The 25,798-nt window shown below is 43.5% G+C and overlaps 1 protein-coding gene across 2 annotated transcripts in view; it reads left to right on the top strand.

Annotated features, from left to right (window-relative positions):
• The window catches only part of LOC141133201 (hepatic lectin-like), a 61,010-nt gene extending 37,140 nt beyond the window's left edge, over nt 1-23,870 (top strand). For both annotated transcript variants that reach the window (XM_073622414.1, XM_073622415.1), the window contains 3 exons: nt 6,271-6,413; nt 21,022-21,137; nt 23,302-23,870. In XM_073622414.1, coding sequence (XP_073478515.1) covers nt 6,271-6,413; nt 21,022-21,137; nt 23,302-23,434 — 392 coding nt within the window. In that variant the 3' untranslated portion in view covers nt 23,435-23,870. The remainder of the gene's footprint in view (nt 1-6,270; nt 6,414-21,021; nt 21,138-23,301) is intronic.
• The last annotated feature ends 1,928 nt before the right edge of the window (nt 23,871-25,798 follow it).

Below are 25,798 nucleotides of genomic sequence, written 5' to 3' on the forward strand. Positions count from 1 at the left end.
CCCACTGATTCTGCATTATGGTGAGTTGAACTATTTCATTTTTTATAACAATGTAATAATAGAAAAAATGCGCTTCAATCATCCTGACACCATAACAACCATGGTGCTGTGATGATTGAAGCGCCAACACCAGCCATTTCCCTAATAAATTCCCCCCAAAAAATGTATTTTCTGGCAGTGCCCCTCCCGAGACTAGACTCTGGATCCGCCCCTGTTGCAGAGTGGATTGGATGAACACGGACAGATGGTTCGTGTTCCTCCGATCCCCCATAGGGGAGAGCAGAGATCTGACAGGGTGGTCCCTGCACACTGTGCAGGGACCGCCCTGTCATCCGCCGGCTCAGTGGGGATCAACGGAGCTATCTCCGCTGAGCAAGTGGATGTTCACGGGTCAGATCAACACGGATCCGCACGTGTGAAAGGGGCCTTAATCAGATCAATATTTCATGTGACTACCCTTTGGCTTCAAACAGCATCAGTTCTTCTAGGTACACTTACACACACTATTTAGGGAACTCAGCAGGTAGGTTGTTCCAAACATCTTGGAGAACTAACCACAGATCTTCTGTGGGTGTAGGCTACCTCAAATTCTTTTGTCTCTTCATGTAATCCCTGGATAGACTCAATGTTGAGATCAGGGCTGTGTAGGGGCCAAAACATCACTTCCAGGACTCCTTGTTCTTCTTTACGCTTGAAGATCATTTTTAATGTCATTGTATGTTTGGGGTTGTTGTTCTGCTGCAGAATACATTTGAGGCCAATCACATGCCTCCCTGATGATATGGCATGATGTATAAGTACAGTATCTGCCTGTATTTCTCAGCATTGGGGACACCAATGCTGTAGGTGCAGTGGTTTACCAAGGAAACTTAATGCAGCAGATGAAAGAGACACATCATGCTTATTTTCCTTCAACATCAGAATATGTCTAGCAGTGCCATCAACACAGAACTACCGAACTGGTGGAAACTAGTGGGATCCAAGTACACCTATCTACTGTCTGGGGAAGTCTGGCCAGAAGTGATCTTCATGGAAAAATTGTGCCCAAAAAGCCAAACCTCCAACATGGAAACAAGGCTAAGTGACTCAACTATGCACAAAAACATAGGAACTAGGGTGCAGAAAGATGGCAGCAGTTGCTCTGGACTGATGAGTCAAAATTTGAAATATTTGGTAGTAGCAGGAGGAAGTTTGTTCACTGAAGGGCTGGAGAGTGGTACAATAATGAATGTCTGCAGGTAACAATAAAGCATGGTGAAGGTTCCTTGCAGGTTTGGGGCTGCATTTCTGCAAGTGGATTTGGAGATCTGGTCAGGATCAATGGTGTCCTCAGTGCTGAGAAATACAGACAGATACTTATCCCTAATTCCATACCATCGGGGAGGCATGTGATTGGCCCCAAATTTACTCTGCAGCAGGGCAACGACCCCAAACCTACAGCCAATGTCATTAAGAATAGGGAAGGGCCGAAGACCCCCCAGTTCGGTTCCCACCAGGACATACCGAACAAGCAAAAAATTTGGCAGAACACACGAACACCGTTAAAGTCTAGGGGACACAAACATGAATAATCAAAAGTGCTCATTTTAAAGGCTTATATGCAAGTTATTGTCATAAAAAGTGTTTGGGGACCCGGGTCCTGCCCCAGGTGACATGTATCAATGCAGAATTTTTTTTTTAAAATGGCGTTTTTTTGGGAGCAATGATTTTTTTTAATGTTAAAAGTGAAACAATAAAAATGAAATATTTCTTCAAATATCGTGCCTGGGGGGTGTCTATAGTATGCCTGTAAAGTGGCACATTTTTCCCGTGTTTAGAACAGCACCACAGCAAAATGACATTTCTAAAGGAAAAATTCTGATTTAAAACTGATCTCAGCTGTAATGAATTTTTGGGTCTCAGCAATATCGATAAAAATCATTGAAAAAAAGAGCATGGGACCCCCCAGTCCATTACCAGGCCCTTTGGGTCTGGTATGAATATTAGGGGGAACCCCGAACCAAATTTTTTTTTTAAAATTGCGTGGGGGTCCCCCTAAAATCTATACCAGGCCCTTCGGGTCTGATATGGAAATTAAGGAGAACCCTGCACCAAATGTAAAATTAAAAAAATGGCCTAGGGGTCCCCCTCAAAGTCCATACCAGACCCTTATCTGAGCACGCAACCCGGCAGGCCGCAGGAAAAGAGGGGGGGGGACGAGAGAGAGCCCCCCCCCCGAACCGTACCAGGTCACATGCCCTCAACATGGGGAGGGTGCTTTTTTTTGGCATCAGAGGGGGGCGGGGTCACCCGTTTATGTAAACAGGCGACCTGCCCCTTCTGACGCCATGGGAAAGCCATAGGGAAGCCCTTGTGGTGTCAGAGGGGGCGGGGTCACCGGGTAGCCCTGCCCTCAGTTATATATGAACTGTCACAAGAACAGAAGTGTCACACAGCGGGAGCCTCCCATTGAGGCGGATTGTCCGGAGGATGAAGCGGGGAAGAAGAAGCCAGAGGAAGGTGGAGAAGACCGGAGGTAGAAGCAGAGGAAGATGGAGGAAGAAGCGGGGGAAGAAGAAGATGGAGGAAGAAGGAGAAAACCAAAGGAAGACCAGAAGAAGATGGAGGAAGAAGCGGGGAAAGAAGAAGACATTATTAATAAAGGAATTGTCAAAAACCGGCTATTGTCTTTTTTTACAATTTTGACACTTTTTTTGTGAAATGGTAGGGGTACTTGTACCCTATTATCAATTCATACGGGGGGAACATGGATCTGGGGGTCCCCTTGTTAAAGGGGGCTTCCAGATTCCGATAAGCCCCCCGCCCACATACCGCCACAACCACTGGGCAAGGGTTGTGAGGATGAGGTCATTGTCCCCATCAACATGGGGACAAGGTGCTTTGGGGGGCTACACCAAAGCACCTTCCCCATGTTGAGGGTGGCCTGGTATGGTTCAGGAGGGGGGGCGCTCCTTTGTCCCCCCTCTTTTCCTGTGGCCCGCTAGGTTGCATGCTCGGATAAGGGTCTGGTATGGGTTTTGTGGGGGGCCCCTACATCATTTAAAAAAAAAATTTGGCCCAGGGTTCCCCTTAATTTCCATATCAGACCCGAAGGGCCTGGTATGGATTTTAGGGGAACCCCCATGCAATTTTTTTTTTTTAATTTTGGTTCGGGGTTCCCCTTAATATTCATACTAGACCCTGGTAATGACCTGGTAATGGACTGGGGGAGATCCCATGTTCTTTTTTTCAATGATTTTTATCTATATTGCCGAGCCTCGATCAGTTTTATATGACAATTTTTCCTTAAGAAATGTTGTTTTCCTGTGGTACTGTTCTAAACACGGGGAAAATGTGCCACTTTACAGGCATACTATAGACACCCCCCAGGCATGATATTTAAAGGAAAATTTCATTTTTATTGTTTCATTTTAAGCATTAAAAAAAATCACTGCTCCCGAAAAAACGTCCGTTTTAAAAAAAAAAATTTCATTGATGCATGTCCCCTGGGGCAGGACCCGGGTCCCCAAACACTTTTTATGACAATAACTTGCATATAAGCCTTCAAAATGAACACTTTTGATTTTTCATGTTAATGTCCCATAGACTTTAATGGTGTGCCGGTGGCTTTTGAATTTGCCCCGAACACCGGATATTGTTCGGTGTTCACAGAACATCCAAACAAAGTTCGGCCCGAACTTATGCTCGGGCCAAACTGTTCACCCATCCCTAATTAAGAACTATGTTCAGCGTAAAGAAGAACAAGGAGTCCTTGGAAGTGATGGTTTGGCCCCCACAGAAACCTTATCTCAACATCATGGAGTCTGTCTGGGATTACATGAGAGACAGGAGGATTTGAGGAAGCCTACATCCACAGAAGATCTGTGGTTAGTTCTCCAAAATGTTTGGAAGAACCTACCTGCTGAATGCCTTCAAATACTGTGTGCAAGTGTACCTAGAAGAATTAAGTCTGTTTTGAAGGCAAAAGGTAGTCACACCAAATATTGATTTGATTTGGATTTCTCTTTTGTTAATTTCCTTCCATTTTGTTAATTTGATACAAATAACCTATTAACACTCTTATTTCTGAAAGCATTCTTAATTTACAGCAATTTTTCACACCTGCCTAAAACTTTTGCACAGTACTGTGTATACACTATCTCACAAAAGTGAGTACACCCCTCACATTTTTGTAAATATTTTATTATATCTTTTCATGTGACAACACTGAAGAAAGTACACTTTGCTACAAAGTAAAGTAGTGAGTGTACAGCTTGTATAACAGTGTAAATTTGCTGTCCCCTCAAAATAACTCAACACACAGCCAATAATGTCTAAACCACTGGCAACAAAAGTGAGTACACCCCTAAGTGAAAATGTCCAAATTGGGCCCAATTAGCCATTTTCCCTCCCTGGTGTCATGTGACTCGTTAATGTTACAAGGTCACAGGTGTGAATGGGGAGCAGGTGTGTAAAATTTGGTGTTATCGCTCTCACTCTCTTATACTGGTCACTGGAAGTGCAACATGGTACCTCATAACAAAGAACTTTCTGAGGATCTGAAAAAAAGAATTGTTGCTCTACATAAAGATGGCCTAGGCTATAAAAAGATTGCCAAGACCCTGAAACTGAGCTGCAGCACGGTGGCCAAGACCATACAGCGATTTAACAGGACAGGTTCCACTCAGAACAGGCCTCGCTATGGTCGACCAAAGTAGTTGAGTGCATGTGCTCATCGTTATATCCAAAAGTTGTCTTTGGGAAATAGACATATGAGTGCTGCCAGCATTGCTGCAGAGGTTGAAGGGGCGGGGGGGGGGGGGTCAGCCTGTCAGCCTGTCAATGCTAAGACCATACGCTGCATACTGCATCAAATTGGTCTGCATAGCTGTCATCCCAGAAGGAAGCCTCTTCTAAAGATGATGCACAAGAAAGGCCCTCAAACTGTTTGCTGAAGATAAGCAGACTAGCGTGTGTGGCAACCAGGTAGGGAGTACAAAGACAAGTGTGTCTTGCCTACAGTCATGCATGGTGGTGGGAGTGTCATGGTCTGGGGCTGCATGAGTGCTGCCGGCACTTGGGAGCTACAGTTCATTGAGGGAACCATGAATGCCAACATGTACTGCGACATACTGAAGCAGAGCATGATCCCCTCCCTTCAGAGACTGGGCCACAGGGCAGTATTCCAACATGATAACGACCCCAAACACACCTCCAAGATGACCACTGCCTTGCTAAAGAAGCTGAGAGTAAAGATGATGGACTGGCCAAGCATGTCTCCAAAACTAAATCCTATTGAGCATCTGTGGAGCATCCTCAAATGGAAGGTACAGGAGAGCAAGGTCTCTAACATCCACCAGCTCCGTGATGTCGTCATGGAGGAGTGGAAGAGGACTCCAGTGGCAACCTGTGAAGAGGGTTAAGGCGGTGCTGGAAAATAATGGTGGCCACACAAAATATTGACACTTTGGGCCCAATTTGGACATTTTCACTTAGGGGTGTAATTTCTTCAGTGTTGTCACATGAAAAAAATATAATAAAATATTCATAAAAATTTGAGGGGTGTACTCACTTTTGTGACATACTGTATATATATATATATATATATATATATATATATATATATATATATACAGTATACATACAGTATATACCTGTATATATTTTACATGACCAAACGTCACAAATTTTAAATACTGTATTTTTTGGCGTATAACACTCACTTTTTCACCATGAAAATCGGGTGCAAATAGCGTGTGCGTGTTATACGCCAATACTTCAATTTCAGCTGCCCCGGAGGCAACAGGGGCGGTACGAGTGCCGTCAGATTACATACAGTGAGAATCTCCTGTTTACTTGGCGGCCTCTGTAATAGGAAGTCAATAGATGGCAATGGCGAGGCTGCTGCATTGATGGCAATGGTGAGGCTGCTGCATTGATGGCAATGGTGAGGCTGCTGCATTGATGGCAATGGTGAGGCTGCATTGATGTGGACTAATAAGGCTACATTGATGGCACTTGTGAGGCTGCAGGTGGGCATTAATCAGGCTGCATTTATGGCAATGGCGAGGCTGCAGATGGGCACTGACCCTTATTTTGCTTCAAAGTTCCTTATTTAAAATTTAAGTTTTTTCCTGAAACTTCCCTCTTAAAATGAATGTGCGTGTTATACGCCTGTGCGTGTTATATGCCGATAAATACGGTAGGTAAAGAATGATGAATGGTCAAATGTTAATTGTATTTTTTTTCATTTTTCTTTTCTTCCTTGCTTGCTTTGCCTTTTCTCTCCAGGCAGATCCTGTGAACAAGAATGGATGGAATATGAAAAGCATTGTTATTTCATATCTTCTTTTAAACTTACCTGGCAGAATGCAGAAAAGATGTGCCTGAATCGGGGAGGCTATTTAGCTATTATCAATAGCAAGGAGGAGCAAGTAAGCAGGAATTATGCACCAAAGTATGGGCAGCAAAGGTCTAATGCTGGATACATGCTTTAGGGTTGGTTTATAGCACTGTTAAATTTCCTGAGATGGTGGCCAAACCTCCAGTGTTCTAATATTACTTTTTGTCTGAGTACAGATCTATATTTGTCCCAAGCATGTTAAAATCCACTTAGTGTTGTCTGACTCATTACCTTTGCTGTATATCTATTTTAAGCATCAACTACACTTTTGGTACAATAATTTTATGTCACACCGTATTTGCACAGCAGTCTTTTAAAAGCATTTTTTTGGGGAAAAAATGCACTTTAATGAATAATAAATAAAAACAAACAGTAAAGTTACCCCGATTTTTTTTTGTATAATGTGAAAAATAGAGTAAATAAATACCTAAATAGAGTAAATAGATATCTAACATTTCATGCTTTAAAATTGCACATGCTCGTGGAATGGCAACAAAACGATGGTACTTAAAAATGTCCATGTGCCATGCTTTAAAAAATTTTAACGGTTACCAGTTTAGAGTTACAGAGGAGTTCTAGTGCTAGAATTATTGCTCTCACTCTAACGATCATGGTGCTATCTCACATGTGTGGTTTGAACGCTGTTTAAATTTGCAGGCGCGACTTACAAATGTGTTCGCTTCTGCATGCAACCACAGAGGGATGGGGCGCGTTAGATTTTTATTTATTTATTTTTTTTTTTTTACACTGTCCCTTGTAAACATCCCTTATGACAGCAATAGTCACGTGTCAGGTATTTTTTTGGAGGGATCTGGGGTCTAGAGACATGTGCCGCACACTCAGGGGACCCAATTGGTTGGCGCACTCAGGAAACTTAGACTTCCACACATGGAGCGTGTCTCCATGTTTGTTGGGGGAGGATCCATTCACCTATCAGCGGCTTTTAAACAGAGGTGAGACATGGTCTCTCTATATGGCAACTGGTGCTACCATACATCTTTACTGAACTTTTTGGGAACCAACATATACAGGTATGCTCTAGTGCCTCTGCACATACCATGACAGATACACATTTGTGGCTAAGCTATACTATTCACTAAAGAGACTTATTACTTTTGTTTCTTTATGTCTTTAGATGGTCATCTTCCTGCTGTTTTGCAATGCTGGGATCCTTTTGAGGCTTTGGTTCTAATAGCCTCCTATGCACCAATTATACTGTAAACCGAAAGGTCTACCGGTGCGTGATCTTTGAACCCTCAGTATATGTGTATATACTTATATATCTACTTTTATCGGTCTAGGACAGACTTTTTATAGTCCCTTTTGTATGTATGTAATTAAGTGCTGTAGGACCTGACGTCACCACGTTCTAGCTGGCTGGCTTCTCACCCTGAACCAGAATGGGTCTTTTCTGCCAATTCTTGGGAACCCGTCACCTGATAGGGACCAGTCGATCAGCTGGTGGTCTGGTCCCCTCACAGAGTTCTGGGTTCCAGCTCGACCAAGTTCGTGAGGGAAATTCACCTGAGACCACACTCTGGAACAAGTTAAGAAGTCTTCTCTGACTCGTACGAGGAGACAAGTTAGGACAGATACTTGCCCATTGGTTCTGACCTCTATGACCCTTGCAATAGGGCAGCATACACAGTTCAGCCTTATGAGCTCCTATCTGACTTGCCTGTCTAACAATTGTAGAGCTTGCATTTATATACCCTTTTACAAGTCTTATCTCAACCATCTCTCTTACATATAATTGGTCGCTTGAGTGCTGGAGTAGGCACTCTGACCTCCATAGGATTTCAAACACTAAAAAGGTGAGACCTCCACTTCTTGGTCTCCAGCATCTAGATATAAACTTGTATGGATCTGGAAGATACCATTGGTCACGCTGTATGAGGCGTTGGACCTCTAGAAGGAGAATAGGATGATATTGTACCTGCGTTTATCATGGCCTGCAAGCCACAGGGCCATTATTGTTATCACCACTGAACGGCTGCGAATCCGGGTAAGAATCCTGGAGACTGTTAGGTTTGTTCAATATACATATTAGCCAATCTGCATGCCCAGCTGGCTGTGATTAGTTTCTCTGCTTCCACCTCTGGGAAGCCACCCAGGTTATTGTCAGACCAATATCTTAATAGCCTTACTTGTTGCCGATCCCTTGATAGGTTTGTTGGTTTGGAGACTGTCCCTTGTCATCCAACAGCTTTTGTATCTTACGCTGTCTGGCAGTAAGTTCTAGAAACCCTACCTAACAGGCTGGTAGACCTGACTGGGAGATACTTCTGACAGAAGTTGACTAGTTCTGTATTCATTCTTGAAGGCGAAGATAGGTCTTCCCCATTTTGCTGAGTCTTTGCAGCATAGTTGTGGGCTCTTTTTGTTGCGTTTCGGAAAGACATTAGTCTGCGTACTCTGACTTTTGGACACCTTGTCCTCCATCGGCATGAATACCCGACGAGTAACAACTTGTGATAATTGATATGCCTAATAGCTGATACGCTGAAAGATTAGTTAGCTACTCAAAAGGGGACTTGTCTCCTCTGTGGAGTCACTGTTCCTGGTGCAGGAAGTAAGTCTTTCCTTACTACGAAAACCAGTTAATACAGTTGTCAACCTTCCCTTGGGCCCTTTGGACCACCTGGGTTACTACAGGCTACTTTTATCCCTCTTGCGACCATGAGATGCAACCAAAGGAAAAGAGCTGTTTGTTCAAGTGAGATACTTATACTGTTGCTCTCTCTGAGGGTAACTTTATTGTATTTTTTTTTGATTCAGAACTGCTTCCCGATAGGTCATTGTTGTAATGAGACTAGTAAGGCCCCTTTCACACGATCGGACCTTCAGGTCCGCCTGTCAGTTTTGACGGCGGACCTGAACGGGCGCTCCATGTTAGTCTATGGAGCATTGGATGTCAGCGGAGACATGTCCGCTGACATCCGACCCGGTCCAATCCGCTGAAAAGCAGACGGATGGCTCTACATCCAGGTCCATCGCTGGCGGATCGGAGGAGATCTGACGAAAACGGACACGCTGTTCGTTTTCGTCCGATCCCTCCATAGGCGGCAGCGGCGCCTGACAAGCCCCTCCCCGCTCAGTGAGCAGAGAGGGACCTGTCATCCGCCGGCTCAGCGGAGATCAACAGACTGATCTCCCGCTGAGCCGGCAGACCGAGGTGGGCTCCGTAGAAACGGAGCCCGCCTCGTGTGAAAGGGGCCTTAGTCTCTAGATGCTGGCTCCTCCCGACTTGATCAGAGTCTGTACTAGGACTCTTTTCCCAGAACCTGGAAGTCTTTGCGCCAGTCTGTTGCTCAAACAAGGCTCACCAGAAGTCCTTGCTCCCGCAAGTCAGCCCCTACTGGACCCAATATCCTGGGAAATGCCTGGAGTTTGTGGAAAGGTCACAGTCTGCCTGATGAACTCGTAGTGAACTCTAACGGCCAAGCGAAGGTACTTGCCGAAATATGGGCATCGCAAAGTGTGTAAATAGTATTACACACACACACACACACACACACACACACACACACTTGTGAACGAACACAGCATACAGGGTATACAAGGTAATACCGACATATAATCACACACATAGGTTGGACTTGATTGACTTGTGTCTATCCTCAACCACTATGCAACCATGCGATTATGCAACTTGCTATCTAGAGTCTTAGCCTAGGTTTCCACTATTGCGACCTAAAATTCATGCAATTTTACTGCGATATCTATGCGACTTGAATCGATGCCTGTGTATTCTTGATGTCCATGGCCCCAAGTACATCACAGTGGGATCAAAAGTAGTGTAGGGACTACTTTGAAGTCGCTGCGACTTGGAGTCGCACCGCTATAAACGATACTCCTTGAAAATCATGGGGTATGATTTGTGGAGGTCAAGCCTTACTGACGGCTGGAGAGGTTAATTGCAACGATGGCCTATGCAATTTTTGGATCCTCATTCTTCTGCTTGTTATTCAAGTCTTACTTTTGACTAACGACCATGTAGTCACAACCCTTGTGCTCTAATGCATCATGGAGGGGATGCAATGAATTGGCAGAGAGGAATGAAATTTTATTGGTTTCCTTAATGCACAGAACCCACGGATCCCAAGCTCAAATTTACGTATAGCTGTCAGCTGACCCTACCGGGCGGCTTGGGTTTAGGCAAATAAAGATGATTATTGATTCTTTATTCTCTGCTATAGTTCTCCCAGGTTTAGCCTGTCATTCACTCTTCGTTACTTTGCCTTTTGACTATCCTTTGGTCATTGGCGATTAACATAAGGGATTAATCCTCCTTCACCAGATCCACTTGAACAGTCACCACTCTGACTTAAAGTGGATGTAAACCCAATGTCATCTTTTCTAAACTACTGCCATAGGGGTTATCTATAAGGATATACATGCCTCCTGCATGTATCTTTACCTGTCAAATGTCTCCCCTCTGTCTGTTATTAGACCCGAAAAACTGCATATTCTGTGGGTGGGTCTGTTATCTGGAGCTCGGTGGGTGGAGTTGTGATGTCAGTAGACTCCCCGCCCACCTCTACACTCCCCTTGTCAATATGCATTTTCTCCTGTGTATTTCTTACACTGAACTTTTGCTATGATCTCTAACATCCAGTGAAAAGACAGGAAAGTAACCACATGACTTCAGCATGCCCAATCATGCTGAGGTGTGGAACAGCCAATTCTTGCAGAGCTGCTGAAGAAAGGAGTGGGGGAGGGAATTAAAAAATAATGCCTGTGTCTTAGGCTGTCACTAACAGCAAGGGGGAGTATTTGACAAAGTTTTTCTCAGTTTGTCAAGATTTTTCTCACTGAACAATAAAAGAGGATTGCTCAGAGATGGATTAACTCTGTGTGGCAAGACTGGGCTCAAATGATAGGAAATCTTATACTCTGCAGTATGATATAAAAAAAAAAAAAAATTCGGGTTTACATCCACTTTAAAAGCAGCATGTGTTTACTTGTGGGATGAGCCATAAGGGTTCACTGACCACAATGATTACTGGAGAAACAGCATACAGTCTTGTATCCGCATTGGCTGAACTGCATCATTGGCTACTCCATTTTCAATCTAGGATCCGCCATCATAGAGAGTTTATCACTGACCAGAGCTTTGCTTTCATCCTGTCTGGTGTCCAGACAGCCTGGCTACCGAAGTGAGCTCAGACACAGGTCACAAAACACTACTTGGAAGTTGGACACCTCCCCGTACTCCCTCAGGGCTTTAACTAACTTGGGCATTGTGGTCCCCGGGTCTGATAAATAAAACAGCACATCGTCAGCATAAGCTGCGACTTTATGTTCGTCTTCACCAGCCTTAATACCTCTTATATCTGGGTCTGCACGTATTGTTGCCAGGAGAGGTTCCATGGTAAGGACAAACAGCAACGGGGACAGGGGGCACCCCTGTCTCGTACCATTTTCCATCTCAAATGGCTGAGACATTACTCCATTCACTCCCACCATCGCCGTATGGTGATGGTACAGAGTTTTAATCCTCTGGATCATTTTGGGTCCGAGTCCCATAGTCTCCAAGGTCTGGAACATGAACCCCCAGTCTACTCTGTCGAAAGCCTTTTCGGCATCGATCGACAGTAGTAGCCCTGGGGGTCCACTCTCACTCATTTTTTGCAACAGGAGCAATGTCCTGACCCCATTGTCCCTCCCCTCTCTTTTAGGGACAAAACCCACCTGGTCTGGGTTAACCAGGGCTTTCTTTGACCCCTTTAACCTCTCTGCCAATACCTTTGCATAAAGTTTTGTGTCAATATTGAGGAGGGAGATGGGACAGTAACTTGAGCATAATGTTTTCTCTTTGCCCTCTTTCAGTATAATCGTAATGGAAGCCTTTAAAGCCTCCCTACTCATCTCGTATCCATCTCCCACCCCATTAAAATAATGACTAAACAAGTAACAAGGCGCAATATGCAGATACCTTACAATATAGTACCTAATAGTCCAGGAATGTGGGTGTACAGATGTGTACACTGGTTATATAAAACCACAGTCTCAGTCAGGGCAGCCACCAAGAAACCAAAAGTGAGTTCCAATAGCTAAAAAAAGACAAGGAATAGGGGCGCCTCTGAGAAATTATCATAAACACTTTATTTTAAATAAAATATCCATTCACATGAAAGTAGGAGAAGGCATGTACAGGAGCGTGGTGAAGGCTGGAAGGCTGAAAAACACAGGGCTGCAGGTAGAAGCTGTATCAGTGTAGCTGGAGCACAATCCAATCCAGGCAAGCAGGGGTGCAGATGATGAGCACATACACACATAGGTGAAATGCAATGTCCCTGGAGGATGGTATCAGTAGTCCAGTGGAAAAGGAAGGAATCAGTCCAATAATAGCATGAATATCTGTGGAAAGGAGGAGAGAGACGTCTGGCTGGATGGCAGGGCTGCGCTGTATCTTCCGGCGATCGTACTGTCCCTGTGTGGTGAGGGAAGAGACACGGCCGTGTATGTGAGATGGAAACGAGGCTTGGAAAGCAGAGACACAGGCCGGCGCCGAGCCGTGACGTCATCAACATGCAACGCGTTTCTGAAATTGCTAGCTATAGATGGATGGAATAGCCGCATTCCTTTTTCAAGCAAAAAGATGCTTGAAAAAGGAATGTGGCTATTCCATCCATGCAGCCCTGTGTTTTTCAGCCTTCCAGCCTTCACCACGCTCCTGTACATGCCTTCTCCTACTTTCATGTGAGTGGATATATTTAAAATAAAGTGTTTATGATAATTTCTCAGAGGTGCCCCTATTCCTTGTCATTAAAATAATGACACGACCTAGGGACCAATACTTCTTTAAATGTTTTATAGTAAGTTAGTGTAAATCTGTCCGGGCCTGGGCTTTTCCCAGGGGCCATTCTTGCTATTGCTTTTCTAACTTCTTCTTCGGAGATTGGTGTTTCCATAAGGTCTCTTTCCACATCTGTAATCTTAGGAAGCATCGCCTTCTTTAGATACTTGTTATTTCTCTCTCTCTTATTATTTAACTGGGTGCCCTGTTTAGAGACTGAGTATAACTCCTGATAATAATTCTTGAAAACCTCCGCGACTTTTCTAGAAGAATACTCTATATGGCCCTCTTTGGTCTTGATTTTTTCTATAAAGTTCCTAGCTTTACGCTTTTGTACCATTTTCGCTAGATGTTTGCTTGGTTTATTACCCCATCGATATCTATCCCCTATTATCTTACTATGTGTTGCTCTAACTTCTTGCTCCATTGATGTTTTCAACTCTGCCCTTTTGTTTACCATATGTTTATATGTCTCTTGAGGAAGTTGACATGATTGTTTCTTGTGTTTCTGTTCGAATCTGGCTAGCTCCTCCGTTAATTTTTGAATTTTCTCACGTCTCTCTTTTTTCTTCCTTACCCCCATCTCAATTAGAACTCCTCTTATGTAAGCTTTATGGGCCTCCCACAGGGTAGACCTTGGTACATCTCCAGTGTCATTTACAGTAAAGTAATCCTCCAGTTCCTTGCTAATTCTATTTAGCCCTTCCTCCCCCCTTATCAGCTCTTCGTTTAGGCGCCACTGCCCTGAGTAGCCCAGTTCTTCACCTATTATTATTTCCATGGTCATTGGAGCGTGGTCAGAGTAAGTTATATTTCCTATCCTGGAGTCTGCCACCTTGTCAATTTCCCTATGATCCACCAATCCATAGTCAATCCGGGAGTATGACCCCTGCACAGGGGAATAAAACGTATAGTCCATTTTTCGTGGATGTTGAACTCTCCATATGTCCACCAGCTGGAGGCTGGCGAGCTTTTGCTTAATCTTTCTTAATTGTACACTATTCTTCCCCTGTGCTCGGTCCGTACTGTCCAGTCCCGGGTCCATACAAAAGTTAAGGTCCCCCATTAGTATCAAATGCCCTTTCCTAAACTCCATTAATTTCTCCAAGATTTTTGCCATGTATTTCATTGGGCTTTTATTTGGTGCATAGATATTAGCTAGTGTGTAGTCTCAACTCTGCCCTTTTGATTACCATATGTTTATATGTCTCTTGAGGAAGTTGACATGATTGTTTCTTGTGTTTCTGTTCGAATCTGGCTAGCTCCTCCGTTAATTTTTGAATTTTCTCACGTCTCTCTTTTTTCTTCCTTACCCCCATCTCAATAAGAACTCCTCTTATGTAAGCTTTATGGGCCTCCCACAGGGTAGACCTTGGTACATCTCCAGTGTCATTTACAGTAAAGTAATCCTCCAGTGTCATTTACAGTAAAGTAATCCGCCATGTATTTCATTGGGCTTTTATTTGGTGCATAGATATTAGCTAGTGTGTAGTCTCTTTCATTCAATCTGCCTCTAAGGAATAAGTATCTACCTTCTACATCTACTAATCTATCCTCCAGCACAAACCTAGTTCTTTTTGCAAATCCAATGGCAAACCCCCGTGTTCTATTTGAGATAGTGTCCCCATGTACCAGGTCGGGTATTCCCCTGAAAATAGTCTTAGTCTTGATTGATGTGATATATGTGTTTCCTGAAGAAATACCACCTCTGATCCAAGTAACCTAAGCTCGTTAAAGATACTTTGTCTTTTGTTGGCCATGTTTAGGCCTTTGATATTGTACGTTGTGCATTTTATTGTGGTTAATGTCATTTTTCTACCCCCCTACCAATGCCCTCTGCCTTAGACCTTGGAGAGATGTCCCGCTTTCTCATTATTAAGACTGGGATGTAGCCCCTCCTCGTACTCCTCCCTCCTCCCCCTCCCCTCCTGTCCCCCCCTTGGTGTTCACTAGACCCTTAGGCCAGTGTGGGTCACGTAAGTCGTAGCCCTCCATTGGTCTCCACCTCCAAAGGTGGGGCTGTTGGTGTGCCAGATCAACGGTCGACATTGCCCTGGCGACCGGGCGTGCTAGTCTTCTAACAGCTCACCATCTTCTCTATTGTCTTTTACTAATTTTCCCTTTTCCCATCCCCCCCTCTCCCAAATCCCCCCTCTACCCCCTTTTCCTTTTACACTAATCCTATCCCCAATTCTATCCACCGTTCGTTGGACCAGTCCATCGTCGCGGGCACCTGTAGGCCCAATTTCCTGCAGAATTCCTCTAACTTCCCCGGGAATCTTAGCCTGGCTGTTCTGCCGTCTTTACTTCCCAGTAGGCATGCGGGAAATCCCCATGTATATTTTATATTTTGATTTGTCATTTGTTCCAGAAGGGGCTTCAGATGGCGTCTTCTCGCTAATGTGTCTTTGGCTAGGTCTGCGAATACTTGAATCCTTGCCTCCTCATATTGGAGTGGTGTTTGTCCTCTCAGTTTTACCCATATCTTTTCCTTATCTGCATAGAATCTAAACCTCACAATTATATCACAACTTCTTTTTGTTCGACTAGTATCCAACCTTCCTATCCGGTGTACCCACTCAATTTTTGGGAAATCCTCTCCTCCCAGTTCCAAGAGGGGGGAGAAGATGGCCGCTATGGTCTTCCTTAGGTCCTCGCCCCTCTTTTCCGGGACTCCACGGATTCTCAAGTTTTGTCTGCGATTCTGTTCTCCTGGTCCTCTAACCTATAGCATATTTTTATCTGGTTTTGTTGAGTTATTTTAATTTGTTCTTTTAAATCAGAGATTTCTCGCTCCTGTTGATCCATTATGTCTTCTGCTCTCTCGACTCCGGCCAGTAGGTTACCTAGGTCTGTCCTCAGCATACTTATCTCTGATTTGATTGAGGTTTCAAGTGCTTTGAACATCTCTGCGATTTCGTTTTTTGAAGGAAGTTCTGGGTCTTGTCTGTGTTCCACCATTCTGGATGTTTCAGATGCACTTTCAATTAATGACGACTCTCTTGATTGGTCGGGGGTCTGATCTCCTTTCCCATTTTGTCCCTTTTTCCTTTTGTCCACCATAGTTGACGTTTGGGCTTCTTGATGGGCACTCCCCGGACTCCCCCCCCTGGCTAAATATTGCTTAATTGAACTCCCAGTGGTACTTCCAGTGAGGTTGTCCTTTGGTGTCTTCGGTGGTCCCCCTTTCCCTGCTTTGGTTACGTTTCTACTCATTATTTATTCCAGTAAGTTGGGTATGTAGGGTTTTAGTCACTTTATCTTAATGGTGCAAATGATTCTTCGTTGTTCCTACACTAAGGCAGTTTTATGTTCTTGCAGCTATCTTCTTTGCGCACGTTTTTTCTCCTACTGCCTTCTATTCATCTTGCATCCAAGGTGCCTTGTACCTCTTTAGTTCTCATTCTACCCATTTGGGTTTTTATCTTTTCCTCCGTATACTGGGTATACTAAACCCCCAAGTTATATTTTTAATGAGGAACAGAGTAGGTAGCCTGCTTTCTATGCTGGGGTGCTATAAGAGAACTGTTATCTGTCACTTCCGTCTTTGCCTCGCTACCTCTCTCTTGCAGGTTTACTGCTTTTTATTTCCCCTTTCTGTTGGGTATTAATGAGGTAGTGTTTGCTGTAAGCAGTGCCACTGTTTCTGATGTCCAAAATCTAGTATCAGCTGTACATGACAAAATGTACTTTTATAGGCGTAGCTAGATACCTTAACGTCTAATATAGCGTGCACGGCTTTCCCTATGAGGCCATGTAATGATGATGCCCAGGTTTTCAGTAATTTACCCTAGTTGATTTAGCCCTGTGCTCATTGGCTTGTGTCCCTTCTCCCATCTATCACCAGTAAGACGGTAAGATGATAATGTTAGTATTGATGGTCATTAGCGGGAGCTTCAGATATCGGGATACTATGATATTATCAGTATTTGTTACAGTATCTATTGATATATTTTGTGCCTCAAAAACCAGCGTCTTCTTTCCTAATTGTTACCTGTTATATCCGTAGGGTGGTAGTTAGGTGTTGCATACAGTAGCGGTAATACTGCAGATACTGGTGATCCTTTACAGTGATAAATTTGGTAAAATCAGAAATATTAAACATAAATTTAAATAAAATAGAAACGGAGACATTGAAAAAAAAAAAGAGTATAGCTTTAGATGGACTAAAGAACTAAGGTACCTAGGAATCAAACTGGCCAACTCAATCGAGAAGATATTTACAATAAACTACCTACCCCTGTTAGATGTAGTTAGATCTGACTGCAAAAACTTTGCCTGTAAGGCCCTCTCATGGATAGGCCGCATTAATGTAATCAAAATGGTCCTACTCCCTAAAATTACATACCAATTCCAGATGATACCGCTACCACTGCCTCTATATTATTTAAGAAAGTTAAAAAAATAATAATGAGCTTCATATGGAAAAACAAAAAACCGAGAGTCTCCTTCAGGATCTTAAAACAAAAGAAAACAAATGGCGGTCTGGCTGTGCCGGATATCCAGAATTATTATAAGGCCGTAGTTCTGTCAAGAACGGTTGAATGGGCAAAGAGAGCAAATGAAAAAAGATGGGTAAAAATAGAGGAAAACCTCAGTAAAGCACCACTGGAGTATTTGGAATCCTCCACACTCTAGAATCTTATATAAAAACACACATGTAATAACACGCAATGTATTTAAAATTTGGGATGGGGTATACAAGAAAATTAATGGGAAATATAATTCACCTTTATTGGCACTAAAGGATAATAATTTTTTTGCACCTGGATTAGAAAGTATAGGAGGAAAAGAAGCACTATGGGGAAAGACACAATTAAGACAAATTATTAAGGAAGGCAAAATTATGACACTTCAAGAACTTAGGCTTGGGAGGGAGACACAGGGGATATATCAGTGGCGGTACCTCCAGCTGAGTCACTTTGTCAGTAAATTACCACACCCGATTAGGACAGGGGACAAATTGACGGACTTCGAGAGGCTATGTGATACGGAAGACCCGAGAAATACAGTTTCAAAAATGTATAAAATCTTGATGACAACGGAACAGCTGGAGATACCCCCATTTATAGGTAAATGGGAGAATGAATTGGGCACAAAGAAAGATGAAAACACAATTAGGAGAATCTTGAAAATGATTTGCAACTCAGCAATAGATGTACGAACGGCAGAAATGAATTATAAATGTATAAGTAGAAGTTATCTAACCCCAGAGATAACAAGTAAATATCAAAATGGGTCGGCATATTGTTGGCGGGGCTGCCATGAGGTAGGAACAATGGGGCACCTATGGTGGAAATGCCCCAAAATAAAAAGCTTCTGGAGGAAGATACTCTCTCTCATGGAGGAGAAGGAGACATAAATAAATATAAGCGATCACTGGTTCCTCACCTCCTGAACGCCGCAAAGAGAATAATACCGAAGAGTTGGCAGAGGAGGGAGAGCCCTGAGACATGGGAGTGGATAGACGCAGTAGAGGAAGCATATAATATGGAGATTAGGGCAAGCTTGATAGAGGAAACATGAACTTAGTGGCATGGGAACACTGGAAAAAATTTAAAAAAACGTGGTGCTACGCTTAAGAACTGAAAGCCTCGGACTAGAGAAGGAGAGTTGGGAAAATTAGACCTTGGAGAGATGGGGAAAGGGAGGGTGGTGGGTAGGGAGGGGGAGGGGGGGTGGCTGGGGAATATAGAGAAGAATGTAATACTGTCAAATGACCCCGCGTAATCCCTTGTGGGGATGTGTCATTTCATTAGATATGCTACATTCTTGGTTTTAATTATTTTTGATATGGCAAAGTGTCACGATGATGAGACAAAGGAGAGAGGGAAATTAACTGCAAAGTTGATTTAAGCTTCTCAAAACGGTTGTCTGAAGTGACAAAAAAAGAAAAAAAAAAAAGAAGAAAAAAAAACAAAACAAAACACTACTTAACAGTAGTATGACCCTTCTTCATCTCTGGTTCTATTCTCTGTCCCAGGGTCTCTGCAAAGAATATTATTTCTTCTGTTGGAAGAATGGCACCTTTGGTTAATCTAATGAAGCCTGTTTGGCCGGCTGCTTTTGAGGCAGAGGTACCCTTTAGATTACTTTGAATAGCTTAGTACCTGAGCTCCACACAGTCAGTTTGGGTGGGGTTAAAGTATCCACCTTTTGCTTCTGATATGCCAACTTGCCATAGCAATTTTCCAGAAGCAAGCTCTGAGGTAGAGGTTGCCTTTAAAAAAACACAGCTATTTGATTAGGCTTGGTATGGAACCATTAGTGACTGTAGGCTTTCTCAGTCTCTACCCATTTGTCACTGCTTCTGGCCTGCAACTTTGTTTTGCATTTTGGCCAACACACCAGTTACCACCAGACCACTATGATTACTGTAGAGATTTCTTGATCTGCCTCTTCTGGCAGTTAAATACATAGTGGTTCCTTCAGGGCTGCAGAGGGCCTGTCCCTTATGGCAGAAGCAGGTTGACTGGTGTTGGTGTTGAGGGCTGGAAAGATTACACTCATTATGCCCATAATGTGCACTCTTTTAGGATATAGCATATACCTACCTGCCCTCACCTTTTAGTTAAAGTTGCTGGTCTCTAGGAAGGCTGATTGCTACTGGTTCACAGATGAGCTGAAAGCCTGGAGTCATGTCTGGGAGTATTTGCCAACAGTAGTAACCACTACAAACCACATATCTCTCTGTGGGGGTACCCCAAATAACACAAGCAATTACACATTGCTAACAGGTAAGTACTAAGGAATGTGACTAAACAGATCCTGACTTTTATTTTAGCACCAAGGTCAGCATGTTAATGCATAGAAATAAACACATAACAGTCATTGATACTGTAGTGTTAATGTAATCACAGGTAAGCAGTGCAAGTTATTAGTCATCTGACAATTAGCACTAGCAGGTTAAACCTACCTTAGACACATGTACCATCAAGGATCATACCACAACCAAGCATCAATACACAGTGAGCCCAGTCTGCAAAGCCAGGCCCTGCGTTAATAGAAAAGGGCTCAGCATCACCTGTTATCAGTCCAAGCATTAGCAATACTGCAGACACAGACCACAACCTATGAAACATTAGTAAACAGAGTGGTCCTATAGACAGCCAGTAAGATTCGCATGTGTGATATATGCTTTTCAGAAATGCAAACTAAAAGCATACCTGCAGAAAATAAGTCAAGCCTGTAGGGCCAAGCTTTGCTCCGTTAATAGGAAGGCTTCAGCCTAGCACAGCACACCTGCTATCAGCATTAGCAGTATTGCAGACACAAACCACAACCTTTCAGAGATGCAAGCTTAACAACATACTTGCAGCAGTAACTGAATATTATTGATTTGTGCACCAAGTGGTGCCTTACCACCTGCATGCTTCAAGTCCAAACAAAAAGTCCAATGAATGTCCATCCATGGCGTCATGATAAAGGAGCAATCCCTAGAGACCAGATACCTGCATCCCTCTCCAGGATCCTTGTGGGGTGAGGTCTCCCCCATATAGGTGTTCATGTCAGCCTTTACAGAAGGAAGCTTCGTCACAGGAGAGGCTCGAACCTGTGCGGCTTGATCAGAAGTGTCTGACAGGTGAGGGAAAAATTAAAAATCCTGCTCTTTCAGCAGCAGCATGACCAGCTGTTAGTAGTGAGGAAAAAAAAAAGAGAATACTGCAGGTAGGGAGGAGACCTAATCTTATAGTATAACCGGTCCTGTAATAGAGCAGGAGGCGGAGCCTACCCATAAATATATGCTGTCATGCTGTGTCAGGAAAGGCCATTTTTTTGTTTAACCAATAGTAATCTGTAGCCCTACTCATGCTAACATACATTCATTTTTTCACAGAATTTCTTAGAAAAAATCATAGCAGGAAGAACTGTTTGGTTTGGTTTGACTGATCAAGAGACTGAAAATACCTTTAAATGGGTTGATGGCACAACATTAACTCCTACATCATTCAGGTAGGTTTTGTTTAGTGACGTATTCTTATAATTTACCATTCATGTTGTGTCATCCTCCTAGTGTAGAGCAGGCTGCTAGGCAAATGTAGTTTAGCTCCACAGTAATCAGAGGAGCCAGGGGTGGATTGCTTAAAGAGAATTGCTCAGAATTCTAGAACATAGTGGGAAGGAGGACAGAGTCTGCAGCCTGAATATTTATGGGACTTTAGAAAATCCCTGGGGAGGTGTGCCCAGGGGGCTCTATTTGCAAACCTAGTCCAAGGGTCTAGTTGGATCAGGAGAAAGCTCAAGGGATGGAGCTGTGGGAGAGAGCCCAAGTTGTCCAGAAGTGGTGTAAGTCTACATCTAAATATAGAAAATCAATCAGCGCAAAAATCACATAAACAGCAGCTGAACACTAAGGGCCAAAATATCATATATATATAAAAAAGCAGTGCAGCGCATAAAACAGAGCATATCAATCAAAATAAAGAAAAGTCCATAATAAAAGAACACCAGCAGATATCCGTGCACAGTGGTCCTAAAATTTTGACAGACACGGTGATCATGTGAAGACCTCCACCAACACTGAGTCCTAACCGCTCACCTCAGCATGTGGACCCCTGAGTGAATCAGTCAGGTCATAGAAGTAGTCCCTTCAATAGGGTAGATAAACTGGTTAGCTGGATGAGGGAATCATTAGGAGCGTCTGTGTATCGTAATCAATATAACCAGGAACTCAGGTGGGTATATGCCATGGAATGATAATAACAAAATATAGTGCTCTCCAGGAGGTAAAAGTCAACATTTATTATAAAAGTATTGCACTTACATAGCCAGCACTGTGCCCCCAGTGCTAAGGTGACAAGGCAAACAGTAACATGGATCCACGAGGGTAAGCGGAGGACATGGGTGACGTCACAAGGTCACATGGTTCTGTACGCGTTGCGTCCCAGGGGGCGGGACTTCATCAGCGGGTGAGCGGTTAGGACTCAGTGTTGGTGGAGGTCGTCACATGATCATCATGTCTGTCAAAATTTTAGGACCACTGTGCACAAATATCTGTTGGTGTTCTTTTATTATGGACTTTTCTTTATTTTGATTGATATGCTCTGTTTTATGCGCTGCACTGCTTTTTTATATAAGTCTACATCTCCCTCACTAGGAACAACCAGGTGGATATCGGCAGGAGGCAACCGATGATCTTGTGGCTACAAGTACAAGACCCCATTGCTACAAGTGTGACAGTTTGGTGCTTTGAGAATCTGGGAGAACAGGTCACAGACAGCTTAGAGATCCTATAGAACATTATTTTGTTGATGTGCAGCCAGAAGTTGTGCAGTACAGCCAGCAATTGTGCAGTACAGCTGGGAGTTGTGCAGTGCAGCCAGAAGTTGTGCAAAAGCACCAGGAGTTTTGGAGAGTAGCCAGGTGTTAAGCAGTCCTCAAGTTGTACAATGTTAGAGTTCTGGGCTATTCCATGCTTCCTATCCCTATCCAAGTTCATCGTTCTCCAATTAAAACACAAAAAAAGAAACCCTCTATACTGATCTTTGAGCCAGAGGAAGAATGCTGGAAATGCTGTGTACCTGGCTGTGTGTGATCTAAAGGGGGAAATAGGACTCAGTTTACCAGTGGCTCTTTAGGGGGGTGCGCTACAATGTCAATTTACAGCCATAAATGCAACTTTTACAAATCTCTCCTACAAGATATACTACTGTATGTCTCTTCTGCAATAAAATATTCTTATCTGCCTGTTTGCAAAATACACTGAGCTGTGCAGTGTTACAGTGTCCCAGTATGACAAATGTACCTAGAAGAAAAAACGGTGAAGATGAATGGCAGCCAGCATGGGCACTCATGGACATCCTATTACTGGTGAAGAGTGCAGTTCAGCTTGTTTTTATAGAGTAGGTAAGGATTAGAACGCCTGTCGGGTTTTTACTGCTATGCAGAGCTCAGTTCGATGGATTTTCGTGACAATGGTTTCACCAAAAAAAATCTTTGACATGGACAAAGACAGAAAAAAATATGTACCTTTCATTCCTCTTCTTAAGAAAAGCATATTTTAATATTGATTTATAATAGTTATTATGGTGCACAGGCCTGCCTAGACAGTAGAAATAAAGATATATAACTTATTCCACGTATAAGTGCCAAATCTTTTTTTTTTTTTTTTTATCAGCTACTGGGACGAGGGAGAGCCAAATAATGAATTTGGAAATGAACACTGTGTTCAGGTGTGGCGTCAAGGAAAATGGAATGATGAAATTTGCAATGAAACTAGTTATGCTGTCTGTGAGAAACATTTTTATTAAAATGTATAGACTGAAGAGCTACATCCACAATATTAGCTTTGAGTTGATGCAACAAGAATGAATGAACCACTGCTCATCATGTCTCCTGGCTGCTGAGATCTCAACTATCTAGTTCCTGGCTCCATCCATCGGAGAGGAGTTAATAATAATAATAATAATAATCTGCTTATCCAATCATTTGTCTGCTCTTGTTCCATAATCTATATCTGCCTTTTTATCTTTTCTTTTCTACCCTTTTCCTTTTATTTCCTAATGAAAAGAAGAAAGATTGCCATAGCAAAAGGACATTTGAGTGGTCAGGCTTCAATTTAATGATGTATCAATGAATACAAAGCTGTATATCAGCCCAGGACATGAACAAAGATAAAAACATGTATTATTAAAATGTAAAAAGTAAATAAAAGTAAAATAGAATAAACAGATCGCACCCCCAGGATGCAAATAGTAGTACCAGTTATGGCCACATGATGTCATCAACATACCCTGAGAGAAGTGTTTCTTTCTAATACAAAGCAACCCCATATACTGCAAAATTAGTGACATTGGGGTAGATTTACTAAAACTGGTGCAGCTCTGCATGGTAGCCAATCAGCTCCTAACTTCAGCTTGTTCAATTAAACCTAGAAGCTAAAAAGGAAAATTTATTATCAAATACAGTCATTTTCCTTTCCTGATGGACTCCATGGCAGCCTATGTGTGGGTTAAACCCGCCTCCTCTCCAATGCTATAGGACCCCATTCCCATAAATGAGCACACACCAATAGCTACTGCGTTCCGTAACTAGCCTACTCTTTGACCAATGGGTGGGAACTCCGTCTGTCATGGAGTCCATCAGGAAAGGAAAATTACGGTAAGTATTTGATTTTCCTTTTTCCTGACAGACTCCATGGCAGCCTACGTGTGGGAAATAACTAGCCAACCACACGGGTGGGTATGCTGAATCAGAACATAATTTTAATTTGTCCTATCAACCGATAGGATTCTCAAACCAAAGTTTACAGAAGACAATGAAGCAGGCTCTATACAGTAATGAGACATGAAAGTGTTGATAGAGGCCCACGAGGCCGCTTTGCAAATGGTGTCTGGAGCCACATGTCGGGCTGCCGCCCATGAGGCTGCCATTCCCCTGGTGGAGTGAGCTGTCACCGCCTCTGGAGGAGCCAAGCCCTTAGCCCTGTATGCTTGTTGGATGGTCTGCACGATCCAGGCTGCGAGTGTCCTAGTCGAGGCTTTCTTCCCTTTATTGTTGCCCGAGTGTAAAACAAAGAGATGGTCAGAACGTCTAAAGGAAGAAGTAACTTTCAAATATTCTTTTATTGCTTCTCCTACATCCAGAGGATGAGTCTCGGAGGACCCCAGAGATCTAAACGTAGGTAGGACAATCTCCTGATTATCGTGGAACACCAAGGACACTTTCGGGTTAGAACCCAGCATAGGGATGAGAACTACACGGTCCGGGAAGAACATCAGGAAGGGTTCTTCATGACCCAGTGAACTGATTTCAGAGACCCTTTTAGCCGAGGTGACGGCTACTAAAAAGGCGACTTTTGCTGAGAAGTCCTTGATAGAGAGCGGGGAGGGCCCCGTAGTACTGAGTCTAGAAATTGAGTCAAGGACAAGTGGAAGGTCCCACTTGGGAAATCTGGATTTCCTTTGGGGCTTGAGTCTTGAAGCCCCGCGAAAAAATTGCCGGATTAATAGATGAACCGCCCAGGAGGAACCGGAGAAGGCCGATAGTGCAGATACCTGAACTCTAAGCGAGCTGATGGATAAGGATAAATCTAGGCCTGTTTGAAGGAGGCTGAGAACATCTTGAACCTCTGGGTGTCTGAAAGACCTGCCCTTGGAAGAGCAAAATTCCACGAATTTGGACCAAATTCTACCATAGACCTTATTTGTGCTAGATCTTCTTGAACTCATGAGGGTGGAGATCACTCTAGAAGCACAGCCAAGAGATTCTAGCCTCTCCCTCTCAAGAACCAGACCATCAGTCTCAGCACTGTCGGACACGGGTGCAGGACTGTCCCCTGAGAAAGAAGGTCCGGCCTGAGAGGGAGAGGCACTGGGTCCCTGAAGCTGAGTTGGACAAGGAGAGGGAACCAAGGCCTGTTCGGCCAGTATGGAGCTATTGTCACCACTTCGACTGCTTCCATTCAGAGCCTCTGCAGGAATCTCAGGATGACTGGAAGTGGCGGAAAGGCATATGCCTTGCTGAACCTCCACTGATCCGTCAGGGCGTCTGTTCCGAAGGCCTGGCTGCAACGCCCCCTAGTATAAAACTTTTTCAGCTTGAAGTTGTAGAGGGAGGCGAACAGATCTACCTCGGGATCGATTCCTAGTGACGAGATCCATCTGAACGTCTGC

The sequence above is a fragment of the Aquarana catesbeiana genome, linkage group LG03 (genome assembly GCF_042186555.1).
Source record: "Aquarana catesbeiana isolate 2022-GZ linkage group LG03, ASM4218655v1, whole genome shotgun sequence".
NCBI classification, from domain to species: domain Eukaryota; kingdom Metazoa; phylum Chordata; class Amphibia; order Anura; family Ranidae; genus Aquarana; species Aquarana catesbeiana.